This window comes from Filicampus tigris, chromosome 6 (assembly GCF_054856515.1).
Source record: "Filicampus tigris isolate MCC_2025a chromosome 6, RoL_Ftig_1.0, whole genome shotgun sequence".
Lineage (NCBI taxonomy): Eukaryota > Metazoa > Chordata > Actinopteri > Syngnathiformes > Syngnathidae > Filicampus > Filicampus tigris.
Genome location: NC_141222.1, coordinates 3,895,001 through 3,907,919, shown reverse-complemented (window position 1 = coordinate 3,907,919; position 12,919 = coordinate 3,895,001). Strand labels below are relative to the sequence as shown.

At 41.3% G+C, this 12,919-nt stretch overlaps 1 protein-coding gene across 1 annotated transcript in view; it reads right to left on the bottom strand.

Annotated features, from left to right (window-relative positions):
* The window catches only part of LOC147145500 (rho GDP-dissociation inhibitor 1-like), a 33,183-nt gene that overhangs the window by 7,313 nt on the left and 12,951 nt on the right, over positions 1 to 12,919 (bottom strand). The window contains exons 2-4 of the mRNA XM_086034103.1: positions 10,203 to 10,391; positions 6,599 to 6,682; positions 2,586 to 2,662 (exon numbers count right to left, since the gene is read on the bottom strand). Of these exons, the coding sequence (XP_085890229.1) occupies positions 2,586 to 2,662; positions 6,599 to 6,682; positions 10,203 to 10,391 (350 nt within the window). The remainder of the gene's footprint in view (positions 1 to 2,585; positions 2,663 to 6,598; positions 6,683 to 10,202; positions 10,392 to 12,919) is intronic.

Genomic DNA, 12,919 nt, shown 5'->3' with positions numbered 1-12,919 from the left:
CACTATTTATTGAAATGGGATTCACAAATTGATTTTGTGAGCTTGAGCGGACTGTAACCAGTCATTCAGTCTTATTGAAATGATTCCGTACGTGTCAAATACAAAGAAATCTAGTGCTGTATAATGTAGAGAGGTTCCTTGAGCAGGTGTTTATGTTGATGATTTTTTATTAAAAAGGAGAAAAAAAGTGTGACTGAATCTATAAATGAGAATAGATGCCTTTGTTTTTTTTAACCTTGCACAACCGACAAGCCTAAAGGCAAAGAATTTTTAATACTACCACTCAGAGTTAAACTAGTGTTCTGAACTAGAACTGCTGAAATTATTTCAAGGGAAGACTGGATTGACTTCTGAATTTTTAGTACAGCCTAATTCCATTATGGTTATTCTACAGACATTTTTGGTTAAAATATATTTTTAGTCATTTTCATTGACGTAGTTGGGAATGATACCAGACTGTTGGCAAAAGACTGCATGATGTTGTAGTGAGAGAGACATAGTACTCGTTCATAATGTTTTTTGGTTTGTTTGTACACTTTGACAAAAAATTCCATGTCCAAAATGATGTACTGCTCTAAATGTACACAATGCTCAACATGAATGAGCACGGACACAGCTATTTGTGTTGGCTTGTGTATCCATTGCACAATGTGCCACATCCACAAACTAAGCGACTACTGTCGACAAGTGCAAATGCCTCTACGGTCTAGAAGCCACTTGCCTTGTTCAACCTCCGAGCCCTGCCTCGAGTCGTCATTATATCAAAAGCCAAACTTGGCATTGCTTCTGCAGTCGAGCAAGCAGTCACTCGTTTTCATTAGGCAGGACCGCCTCCTCAAATCGTGCAGTTCTGGGAGGCTTGGAAAAAAAAAAAAAAAACGGGGTGTCTACAAATGTCATGTCTCAAAAAACAAACAAACAAAATTACCAATCTTCTCCTTTTTCACTAGACATTTTGAATACAGGGTCAAGCATGTGAAAGAAAATTCCAATAAATAGACTTATTTATTTTAAATGAGGGGGTGGGGGTAACGAACTGCAATTCTTGATCCTTGGGGTATTTTGTAAGGATAGACCAATTATCGGCCGGGCCGATTATCAGCGCCGATATTCAGTATTTTGACGAATATCGATATTGGCCTTTTTTAAAAATCTGATAGCCGATAATTAATCAATTTAAAACAGTATTAACTTCAAGGAAGTATTTATTTAAATTTTCAGTCAACTTTATAAGAGATTCTACTGACCCTGGGAACACTATGCACCTTTTGTTTTTATTTTAAGTCAATACAATGCAATATCTCTTTTTGTTGGAATTTTACAACAAAGATGGCCACATTGGCACACATTTATAATAATGATGTTTTTTTTTTTTTTTAATCAATGTTATGCAAATCTCAAAAATTGTTCAATAAACATATGCTCAAAGACGATTAAAAAAAGTTCAGAGTTTTACATTTTTTATTTTTTTATCAACATTGACGTCAATATTTTCCTTTTTTATGAAAATGAACATCGGCTCCAAATATCAGTTATCGGTTACAAATAATTTGTATCGGTCTCGGGAAAAAAAACGCTAGTATTTTGATGAAAGCATGTCACACCTAAGACACCTCAGTGTGAAGATGTTTTAAATATTGAACCGAATTGAGGTTAAGAGTTTTTTGTGGCCCAGAACAAATGTTCCAGTTTTTTCTCGTGGGCCCTGACTTCTATTAATCAGGACGTTATCCTGATACTGTAAAGAGTTCTAAGTGATTGTGTAAACACCAAATTGTCAGAGTAAAAAAATAAAATAATTCAACACGGTAAATATTGTTTGTTTCTACCTCTTGAAGTCTTAAGGCTTCTTTATACTCCGGCGGACAACGTCTGCGAGCACGTCACTGGGGCAATGCCGCGCGCAGTTTGCCTTTATACTCGCACGTAACCCACACGCATTGTTTTGAAAATGTGTTGCAGTTTCACTCCAAGTCGGGGGGCGTCACTACGGTTAATACTGACGGGGACACCGCAGGGCGGAATTTCCCAATTCCTGTCGGCGTTTATACTGCAGAGCAACAATCATCAAGACAGCGACAACAATGGACATAGTGCCTCGGGCCATAGATGACTAGACGATGCATTTAACCGTATTGCAAAAACGATCTGGAAAGTGGTGGCGAAGGTGGTGCGTGCGTGTGTAGCTTCTTTACACACATACGTGACATAACACCCACGCCGCTGCCAAACTAGTTTGCTTCGCAGCAGCAACGAGCTGCGTGGTGGATCTCCTTCTCCTTGGTGGCGAATAAATCGGTTAGCCAGGGAGAAGTAACCGACCAATCACGAGAGAGAATGCATGCGGCGTTGTATACGCAGCAACAATTTCTGACGTGTGCGCGGCCTGTGTTGCAGACCTGTCGCCAACACGCCTCACAGCACAATGCGTCGGTCAGGTGATGCAATGCGGCAGTTGTCGCAGGCGCTGACATGGGAGTATAAAGAAGCGTTTACACTTTGCTGAGTGTCCGTTTGGCCAAGGTATGCACATTTTGGGCCGTAAGTGCACTATAAAACACAGCTGTAAGAAGAGCCGCTCTCACCTTAAAGCTGATCTTTATTTTGTATTCAACTCCTTCCTTTAGAACAAAGGCCTCATTCTTGAACGATGCCAAGTCTCCTGGTGGAAATCAAAATCAAACAGGCATCAACATACGCTATATCAGGTAGACATACTGATTATAGTGACCAACATTATCACAGTCGTCAGAAATACCACAACATTGCTAAAAGAAATATAGAAAAAATGTGTAAGAAAAATCATAGATCATCGCAAGCGTTGTTTTATCAAGTTTAATTATTAATACAAAACATAGATGAGGCGTGTCAGGACTTATGTTAGAAAAGATAGATTTGAAATACAAACTACAAGTTTTCTCCTTCAAAGTAATCCCCCTGGATTCGAAAGCACTTTGCCAGCCTTCTTTGCCAGGCCGTCATGCACTCCTGAAAGGATTCTTCCGGGAGCCTCCGGAGCGCCGTAGTCACGGCCATCTTGATGTTTTCCACATCTCCAAAACAAGAGCCCCGGATGACGCCCTTGAGTTTGGGAAAGAGGAAAAAATCCCACGCAGCCAGGTCGGGTGAGTAGAGAGGTCGCTTCAGCACGGCGATGTTCTTCTCGGCCAGGAACTGTCGGACGCTCAGGGCGTTGTGAGCAAGCGTGTTGTCATGGTGCAGCAGCCACGAGTTGTCCTGCCACAACTCTAGCCTCTTTTCGCGCACTGAACTCAAGAAACGCTGCAGGATTTTTTTTTTTGTAGACGTGCCGGTTGAATGTCTGGCCCTGTGGCAAGAACTCACAATGGACAATGCCCCTCGCATCGAAGAACGCCATCAACAAAACTTTGACTTTCAACTTCAACTCTTTTGCTTTCTTTGGCTTTGACGGTGTCTGACTCTTCGGGCCAAGGCTCTGGTGTTTGGTCTCCGGGTCAGACTGGAAGATCCATGACTCGTCGCCTATGATAACTCTCCTCAGCAAGTCTGGTTCAGTTTCAAGACGCTCGAGGATGTCCTGACAGAATTGCACGCGTCGATCCTTCTTGTCATCGTTCAGGAATTTGGGCACCATCTTTGCACAGACATTGCGCATGCCCAAATCTTCGGTGATAATCTTCTCAACGTTGTCCCGGTTCATGCCCAGCTCATTTGCGATCAAACGGACCGTCAAATGACGATCACTGCGCACCATCTGCCTTACACACTCGACGTTGGCCTCAGTCCTGCTCATTGAAGGCCTCCCGCTCCCGGGGTCATCTTCCACGTCCTCACCTTCCACGCACGTCCTCACGTCCCTCTTTAAACCTCTTGCAAAAACACGTGAGCGTGACATCGTCTCATCCCCGTATACTTGCTGTAGTAATCCCAATACGTCTGACGGAGTTCTCCCCAACTGGACCAGAAACTTGAGGTTTGTTCGTTGCTCTGTGCTCATTGCTTGACAACCTGACACAGCATATACAGTATATGTATATAAAAGCATGTGCAAAAAAAAACAAATTCTCGCATTTAAGTAGCAACCCCATGTTGTTTTTGCACACAAGAAAATGGTAAATGGCTCGTGCGGGATACGTTGCGTGCGGGAGACGAGAGTGGCGGCACAACAGTGAGAGCCGGAGCTACACTGCAGTCTCCTGTTTGGGAACATTCTGGCTTTCCTGTTCCCCATCGCCGATGGGGAAAGGTGCGTGGATAAGTCCGAAAGTTGCGTGCCGACATTGCTACATGAGATGGGCGGCTATGTTGCGGCTAGCACGTCCAACATGCACGGCATCATCCGACTGTGAATGTTTCTCAAACGAGGGAGCAAAAACGTCAAACATAAATAGCGAGATTTATCATATTGTAGCGTCTTCCAGGAACACGCCGTCAGACGTAGTTTAATTATCACGTTTTTATTAATCCAAGTACAACTGCTTGCGCTCTTCTTTCTCCGCTGCTCAACTCGCTTGCCGTACGATGCATTCATGAACCTCACACAAATCACACAAATCCGACCACAACACAGATAACCCAATTCGTTATGCTGTTGAATATTCAAAGATTTCAATTCCTAAAAAGTGTACACAATTCCATGAAGACTTTTTAAATTTTTTTCATTATAAAAGGAGTTTCACCCGAATGGTTCGCTTTTATTTATTTTTTCTAAAAAATGTACCATTTACCTGTCAACTTTTCAAAATAAACCTATTAAAAAAAACTAAAAAAAAACTGTTTTTGTTTTTGAAAATATACCAAACCGAAGTTTCCAAAAAAACGAAATGTGATTTAGCATACCGTTACACCCCTAATGTCAACCCATACCTTGTGGTTTTTCACCTACGCGGGGGGTTCTGGTGCCCATTAACCGTGATAAATGAGGGAATACTGTAACTGGTTGGGGTTGGGGCGACCCTCATAGCAACAACCAAATCAAGTGTTTCTATATACTGGGAATTGGTCTTCCACAACTTCGTGGAGATTTTTTGGCCCACTCTTCCTCACAAAATTGCGTTAATTCACCAACACTGGAGGGTTTTCCAGCGTGGACAACCTTTTCAAGGTTATGCCACAGCATTTCAATCAGATTCAAGTCTGGACTTCAACTAGGCCACTTTAAAACCTAGAAGTTGACTTGCAGATGTGTTTTCTGCCGCTGTTGTGATGTAGAACCCAAATGCTCTTCAGCTTGAAGTCACAAATTGACGACTAAACATTGTTCCCTTGGATTTCCTGGTAAAGAGCAGAATTCATGGTTCCTTCAGCGTTGCCAACTGTTTTCTTGAAATTATTTTCCAGGATATTACCAGGACTTACTCCTCTGCTACAATACAAGTTATCACAACATGCATTAATAAATTCCACCCCCAAGCTTTGGAGAAGTGTTATTTTCGACAGTTGTACCGTTCCCGCCGTGCGCCTGTTGTAATGGAAAAGCAACAGAGGTCGTGTGGTGTGGTGCCAGACCTACAGTGGTGTGGTAATGTTTGAGGATAATGGAAAAGCAAAAAAAATGGGCTTCCGGCTATGCTTACTCCAACTATTTTTTATTATTATTATTTTTTAAGTTTCCCGTTTGCCGCCTACAAAATGGCCATCGGCCACCGGTCCGTCACATAAGCGATTTGCCCAGCTCTGGTCGATAATGTAGTGCCATCAAAGCATATTGGCCTCCTTCTACAATTCTTATTTTTGTCAAGTTTAACCACTGTAGTTTAAATGCATCAAACAAATGTAAAGATATGACAAAGATAACCTAGGTCAACATAAAATTTAGTTTTTAAATAGTGATTTGATTGAAGAAAAAAATATTCATAGGTACCTGATCCTGTGTGAAAACGTACGCAACGCCCACCCGCCCGCCACCCCCGCAACCTCTGTTAAATCATTAATTTACTGTGGCTAATCACATTTTTTAATTCATTTTCATCGACCAAATTCAAGCCACATTCCAGACCTGGTCAATCAAGAAATCACCTAAATAGAACTGACATAATTAAGTCTGCCAAATAGATGTCAAAAAGCTGCAACAAAACGCCATAATTGAAAGAAATTCAAGAACAGATGAGGAATAAATTAATGACATCTATCAGTCTGGAAATCTTTACAAAGTATTCCTACAGGTTTAGGACCCCAGCCAGTCACGGTGCGAGCCATTATTCATAAATTGAGAAAGCATGGAATAGTAGTGGACCTTCACAGGAGGGAGCGGTGTGTTGGACGCAGTTTGTAGTTGGAAAATGTAAGCCCATTTAAAATCATAGGCGGACCGGCCCATAGGCAGGTTATTATGCCCTCGTGACACGTTCTCTATTTTGAACAACTAGACAGATAGTTAACAGCATGGAGAAATGAATAAGGGAATAAAACTGAGGAAGGAAAATTGTTAAAAAGAATTAACACAAATCCTCAACTCAACTTCTGGAACGTCATTCTTCATCATTCTCCATGCTGTTAACTATCTGTCTAGTTGCACAAAGTAGAGAACGTGGCACGAGGTATTTTTTCCGTCCGGACAAAATGGCGGATAAACGGACGTCATTTCTGATACATGAACCATCCTACTGGGACTCACCTTGCAAGTCTAGCACCAGAGGATTTGGGGCGCTTTCACACATCAGAGCCATTTGGGTCACCTGGACATTGGGAACGTTGGGGTCTGTCAAGAATAGAACAGGCATGAGCTCCTGCAATTCAGACATTCTGAAATACGCATTCTCAACGAATTGTGTAAAATAAAAAAAAATAAAAAGGTGTTCACTAGCGATTCGTGTATCATTTGTTCATTCATTTTCTAAAATACTGTAAATGGGAAGTAAAAAAAAAAAAAAAAAAGTATTTTTTTGTTTTTTTTACTTCCTGCTTTGTTTTGAAAAATGAACAAATGACACAGATTTCTACCCACATTTACTGTTATGTAGATACATTTGTTCATTTTGTCAGTTGTATGTATAATGTATTTGTCTAAACTATATAAAGTATAAACAACATACTGTAATTTAACCTTTAAATAATAAATAATGCACACTTGACAACAATATATTTTACTGAGTCCTCTTCATCAGTGATTTATACATACTGTGCTGTATAGAAAAACATATGGTTTAGGGCTGCCACAAACAATTATTTTGCTAGTCGACTAATCACCAACAGTAGTCAACTAATTGGATCATGTAAATCGCAGCATATCGCTGTTCTTAATAATAACCATACTAACCTTACAGCTTGAATTCTTTAAGGCATGTACAAATTAATCCTAAAGGCAATCAAGATTATTGTACAAATTTTAAAAAAGGGCTGGACTAAGCATGGCCAGAAGTGGATTTTAGTCCGGCCCACTAATCGGCCCTCATGCATGTGACGTGCTCGCGAGGCGGCCAAATTTCATCTCAGCCTACTCAGTGAAACACTTCTTTTTAGGCTTCTTTCTACTCTCGCAACGGCGAGAGCGACAACTGTCGCATTGATTCATGTGACCGACGCATTGTGCTGTTGGCGACAGGCCTGCAACACATGCCACGCACACATCAGGAATTGTTGCTGCTCTGATTGGTCCATTATGTCACATGTTGCGATGACATACAGTTTCCCACAGAGGAGAGAATGCACCACGTAACGGGGCGGGGGCCGCCAATGTTTGTGAATATCGCGGCCGGAAGGGTACCCAGGTCAAGGGTGGAGGGTCGCGGCGGGACCCGCAAAAAAGGGTCAAGTGCCCAGCTCTGCTGTTTCTCATTCATTTATGACATAATTTAAATTAAAATATACTCATAACAGAATTTAAGAACCAAAATACCTTTATTAGACACTTGAGCAGTGATTAATAATCGTGTTACAACATTGCATCATACACACAACCTAACCTGTGTGCTAACTACAGCTAGCTTCCTGACACGAATGTTCCCATGTCAGAAATGACATCAGGCATAAGCCACAATGTGCTTCCTTTTTAGATGATCATCCCTATCGTAACTGCCATGAAAGGCAGGTTTGCGTTGTAACAAGTATTTTTGGGTGAAATGTGCCGTAACTTTAGGACTCTTTTGCAGACAGCAGTTAGCCATGACACTACATTACCCACAATGCTTCTGTTTACAAGACGGATGACCACTACCGCGCATGTGCATTGCAGACAGGCAAACAGCCAGCGGGAGAAGCGGGAGACGAGTCAGTTTGAAGAGAAAACCAATGTGGCAAATAAATAAACGACTCAGGGACTAATAAATTGTTGACGATTTTGAGCGTCTACGTCATCGTGATTCGTCGACTAATCTTGGCAGCCCTAATATGGTTGAGTACTTAATTTTTTTTAATTACATCTCTGGCTTCTGAACAAATACTAAAGTAAATGTCACAAGAGTGAAACAGGATAAACATCAGTCTTGTCATTTGTGGAGCCTATCATTTGTTTTGTTTGTCTAAGGATGTCATAAGTACAATATTAATGAATGGTAGCGCACAAAACTGTTGTGCATGCCGCTGAATCTAGTGAGCTTGTTTAAGGTTCTCTGGCAAAGGGCATACTTACTGTGACTAGCAAAGACGTATTATTCCGATAGCTCATATTCTCAACCCAAATACATGTCAAAAACGTCAAAAACATGATTTTGTATCCTCCCTTGTGGATACAATTACATTCCACTTCTTCGCAGACTCAACAGTTACGACAACTTCAACTTTCAACTCATTATTTTAGTCACTTTCGGGTAGCCACCTTTTTTGCCTAACTCAACACATTGCGATCCTTTTTAATACTACAATACTAAGTGATGGCTCGCACAAACATAAGAAATAGGGATACACAATAATTTGTTCTTATTAGGGATGTTCCGATCAGATTTTATGACACCGATACCGATCATGCATGAGTAAGCTCGGCCGATACTGATACCGATTGCGATCACATGGAATATCTGTATATTTTTCCATTTATTTATGGTGACTGCTATTATGCAATATTATCCGAAATAAAAAACCTGAAATATTATTGTCGTAATTTTGACAAAAATCTATATATATTTTCAAAAGCATGAAGAAATTCAAAACCGTTGATGGCACAATACAAAAATTACTCAGTCACAAAGATAAGTGAAAAAACATCTTAAGTAACACAGTTTTTAACAGATCAAAATAATCAGCAGTCTCAAAAGACTTAATTATACAAAAAGTCAAATAAATAACATGCCACCTAAACATTGCATGGTTCAGAATATAATCAAAGTAGAAAAAATAGTCACATGCAGGCTTCACTGGAATCAACTATTCAATGAGTTCCTAAATTGAAACGACTCAGGAACTTTACTGTCTTGTGCATAGACAAACTATCTTGCGCATTTGTCAATGAGAAAAAAGTCACTGTTAATCTTTTTGTGAATTATAAAATGATATAGTGGGTCTGTTGCCCACAAGCGACCTACAATGCGTCTCGATGCATGTGGCAATAATGCCACTTATACTGCGCTGTGTCCGCCTTGACTTTATTCAATGCTGTGAGCCTCGTAAACTCACCATAGTCCCCCAATTGCTTGTTCTTCAAATGTCGGACTAAGTTGGTTGTGTTGAAACCTTTGGCCATATGCTCCCCGCGCAAGATACCCTTTCATGGCATATACAGTATTACGAGATGCAAACTCCACACACACAGCAGACAATGCTATGTTCGCACCAACTGCGGTGGTCGGAATATTGGATCAAAGCCTTTTGTTGCCGATCAAAACATCCGATCACCCGCAGCTCATGCTTCGCAGCCTTGTGTTACGTCCCTCCCCTCTGCTCGCAGCGGCGGCGCGGCTGCGCTAGGGAGCCTTTCTGGCGCCGCGTTTCAATTGGAGTCAATGTAGCTCGGGCGCGGTTGCGTGCTTTTGGACTGAGGGACGTCGTCGCGTATTAAACAAATCAACTTTTTCGCCATTTCGTCTCACGGCAGCCAAGCATGAGCTGCGGGTGATCGGATGTTATGATGGGCAATAAAAGGCTTTGATCGAATACTCCGATCACGTAATTTTCCATGAAAATCGGTCGATCAAGATCGGTGCCCGATCGATCGGAGCATCCCTAGATTTTATGTTCTCAGATTTAGCGATATGACATCATCATTCCTAATATAGGCCCAATAATTACCAAGTTGATAATTATCATGTCTCCCTAAAAGAACACAACAAAATGAGCAGCTTCATTACCGGCATCAGCGACTGCGGTGCCGAGTAGGGCTTCCTTATATTTACGTAAGCTCTCATCATCCTTATCCAGCTCATGGATCTCTTGCACAGTCTTCTGGGCAGGTGGCTTGTAGTTCACAATCTCTGGCTCCTCATTTTCTGCAGCGATGGCTGCGAGCTGCTCTTGAGTCATGTCATCCTCAGCCATGTCTGGTGAGAACAAAAATGGAATATAGTTCAGTACACTGATGATTAGAAAAAAGGGTGAAAACAAAAGACAACAACTGCGGACCCATCCCCAAGATGGACATTTGCCTTGGAGGAGGTTGCAGCGCCCTGGAGAAACAGATGCCCACAACGATAAAGAAGAGGAACGCTGATGGACACCGAGCAACCAACTGACTCTGCAGCTACTCTGAGTGCAAAAAATGGCAGCAGCGCCCGTCTTTAAGCTGCTCCTAGTCCTGATGCTGCTGACCTAACTGTGACTGTTACATGACATCACATCAAATCACTTCTCTGAAATTACATCACCACTGTGTGAGAGTCAGGAAGAGGGGTTACCAATTACATGACTGCACACAACTGTGTTCAGGTATTGGACTATAAAGGGCGACGTTTGTGTTCTTTAAGCAGCTTGATCAAAAAAAATAACCATATTTCATGGCAAAGATTTACATGCTCTTCTAGGAACACGACTCCATAAATCAATAGGCAGTGTATTTCTTTTCAAACAAAATGCCATGTGTGTAAGTGCTTCACCGAGATGCTTTTAAACAATGTTTTAATAGCGCTGGTACAATCAAAATAATTTTCTTTGGTTGGTACAAAAATCCAGAAGCGACATCAAAACTGGAGCATCATGCCTACAAACACATTGTTTAAAATGCAGCAACCAGCCGAATGTAATTTGTCCTCTCTTTATTCTTTTCATTTTCCTCCTTTGACACAGCTAGCTAGTAGTTTGTTTGTACCAGCAAACTCAGTAGTTGCAGATTTCCCGTGTATTTCAGGTCAAACTATCGGAACACATCATGGCTCGAGGGGCGAATGACGAGGATGCTGCATAGACATATTTATCACATATCTATCTACCTGTCTATCTGCACTCAGCTATGAGTATGTTGCGTTCAGGAAACTCTGGAGCTGCGAGTGGCAGCCCATACTTTTACCTTTCGTATCCTGAAATTTTTTTCATAACTAGAGGCAATATTTTCCTGTTGAGGCGTTTCGTAACTTGAAAATTTTGTATGAAGAGACGTTCGAAAGTAGAGGTACCACTCTAAAATGCGCCGTTGACTAAGAGTTAACAATGAAAAAAAATGTGATTGATAGCGATTAAATATTTTAGTCGCTTGACACCACTTTATATTTACAGACAAATACATAATATATATACAGTACATACATATAAAATGTCTTTGCTATATTGTGCAGCCCTTATAGATATATATTTAGAGAGAGAGAGAGAGAGAGAAAGAGAGAGAGAGAGAGAGAGGGACCAAGATTTGTTTGTGGGTAAGAGAAACTCCTTCCCCATACCTCTTCTGGCCTGCCCCAACTAGCAGTCATGAGAGGAATGTCTGCAAGTGGCAAGTTGAAAGCACACTTCTGGCGACCAAAGGTGTGCACTCCAAAACAGTTAATGACTAGATTTTTTACATGCAGCCAATAAACCTTTTAAAAGCCGAATATTGGCAGTATTCCGGTTTTTAAAAGCCATGAAAATGTGTGCAATAACCCAAATATGCCCTTATTCTGGTTTTTAAAATTCCGAATATCATGCCTGGTTTACTCCCTTTCCAACCGGAAAATGTAATGTAATGTAATACGGGGCACTGCACATGCTCAACCGTAAGAACTCTTGGTCTTTGTAGTACAGGAAGTGCTTGTATGCACGCTGTTTGGCATGCAACCCACCGGAGATACACGTTTAGTGATAAACAAAACATGGTGAAAGCTAGAGTAAGTACGACACCACAGTTTTAAAGCGAGGAGGAAACCTTCTGCCTCATTCGTGCGGTGAGTGACATGAATATAATGTGTTTTATTGACGGAAGCAAGTAACATGCGGAGATGATGTTTGTGTCATGACGTCCGTGTGTTGCGCTTTAAACGGGTTATTTAAATGTGGTCTGTCTGTCTGTTCAGGCCATGTAAACGGGTTATTCCGAATGACTCCGAAAAATCTGAATTTTGACCTTAACCCGAATATCGACTGCACATAAACATAGTGACTGACATGCTAACTCCGACAATCAACATTGTAACTACAGCATTTTTCATAAATGAATATAAATATCAAGGTTGTGATATTACTACCGGTACATGGTGGTTGCATCTTACTCTGTGTGAATGCATTATGTAAATTAAAGCAAAACAAATTTTTTAAAAACGCAATTCCACCTCCATGTAAGGAAATGGATAAGTCGTGGAGGTGTGACTTGGACAAAAACTAAAGCATTATCGTTTTCCAGCAGGTAATTAAAAAAAACATGAGCTAACACTAATGGCCTTCCCAGACTACACAACTTTTTTGACATCGGTGTCATCTCACATCGGTGACAACCGATGTCATACTACACGTCCGTCACCGATCAGACCCCGCCCAATCGTCGCATGCTTCCTTCAAGATTCTGTCCTTCGCCGCAAGTCCATCACGGAGGCGGGACGAGCAGCTGTGTAGTGAATGTTGATGGGAAAAAAAATAAAATAAGAGACTATGACCCATTCCTGGA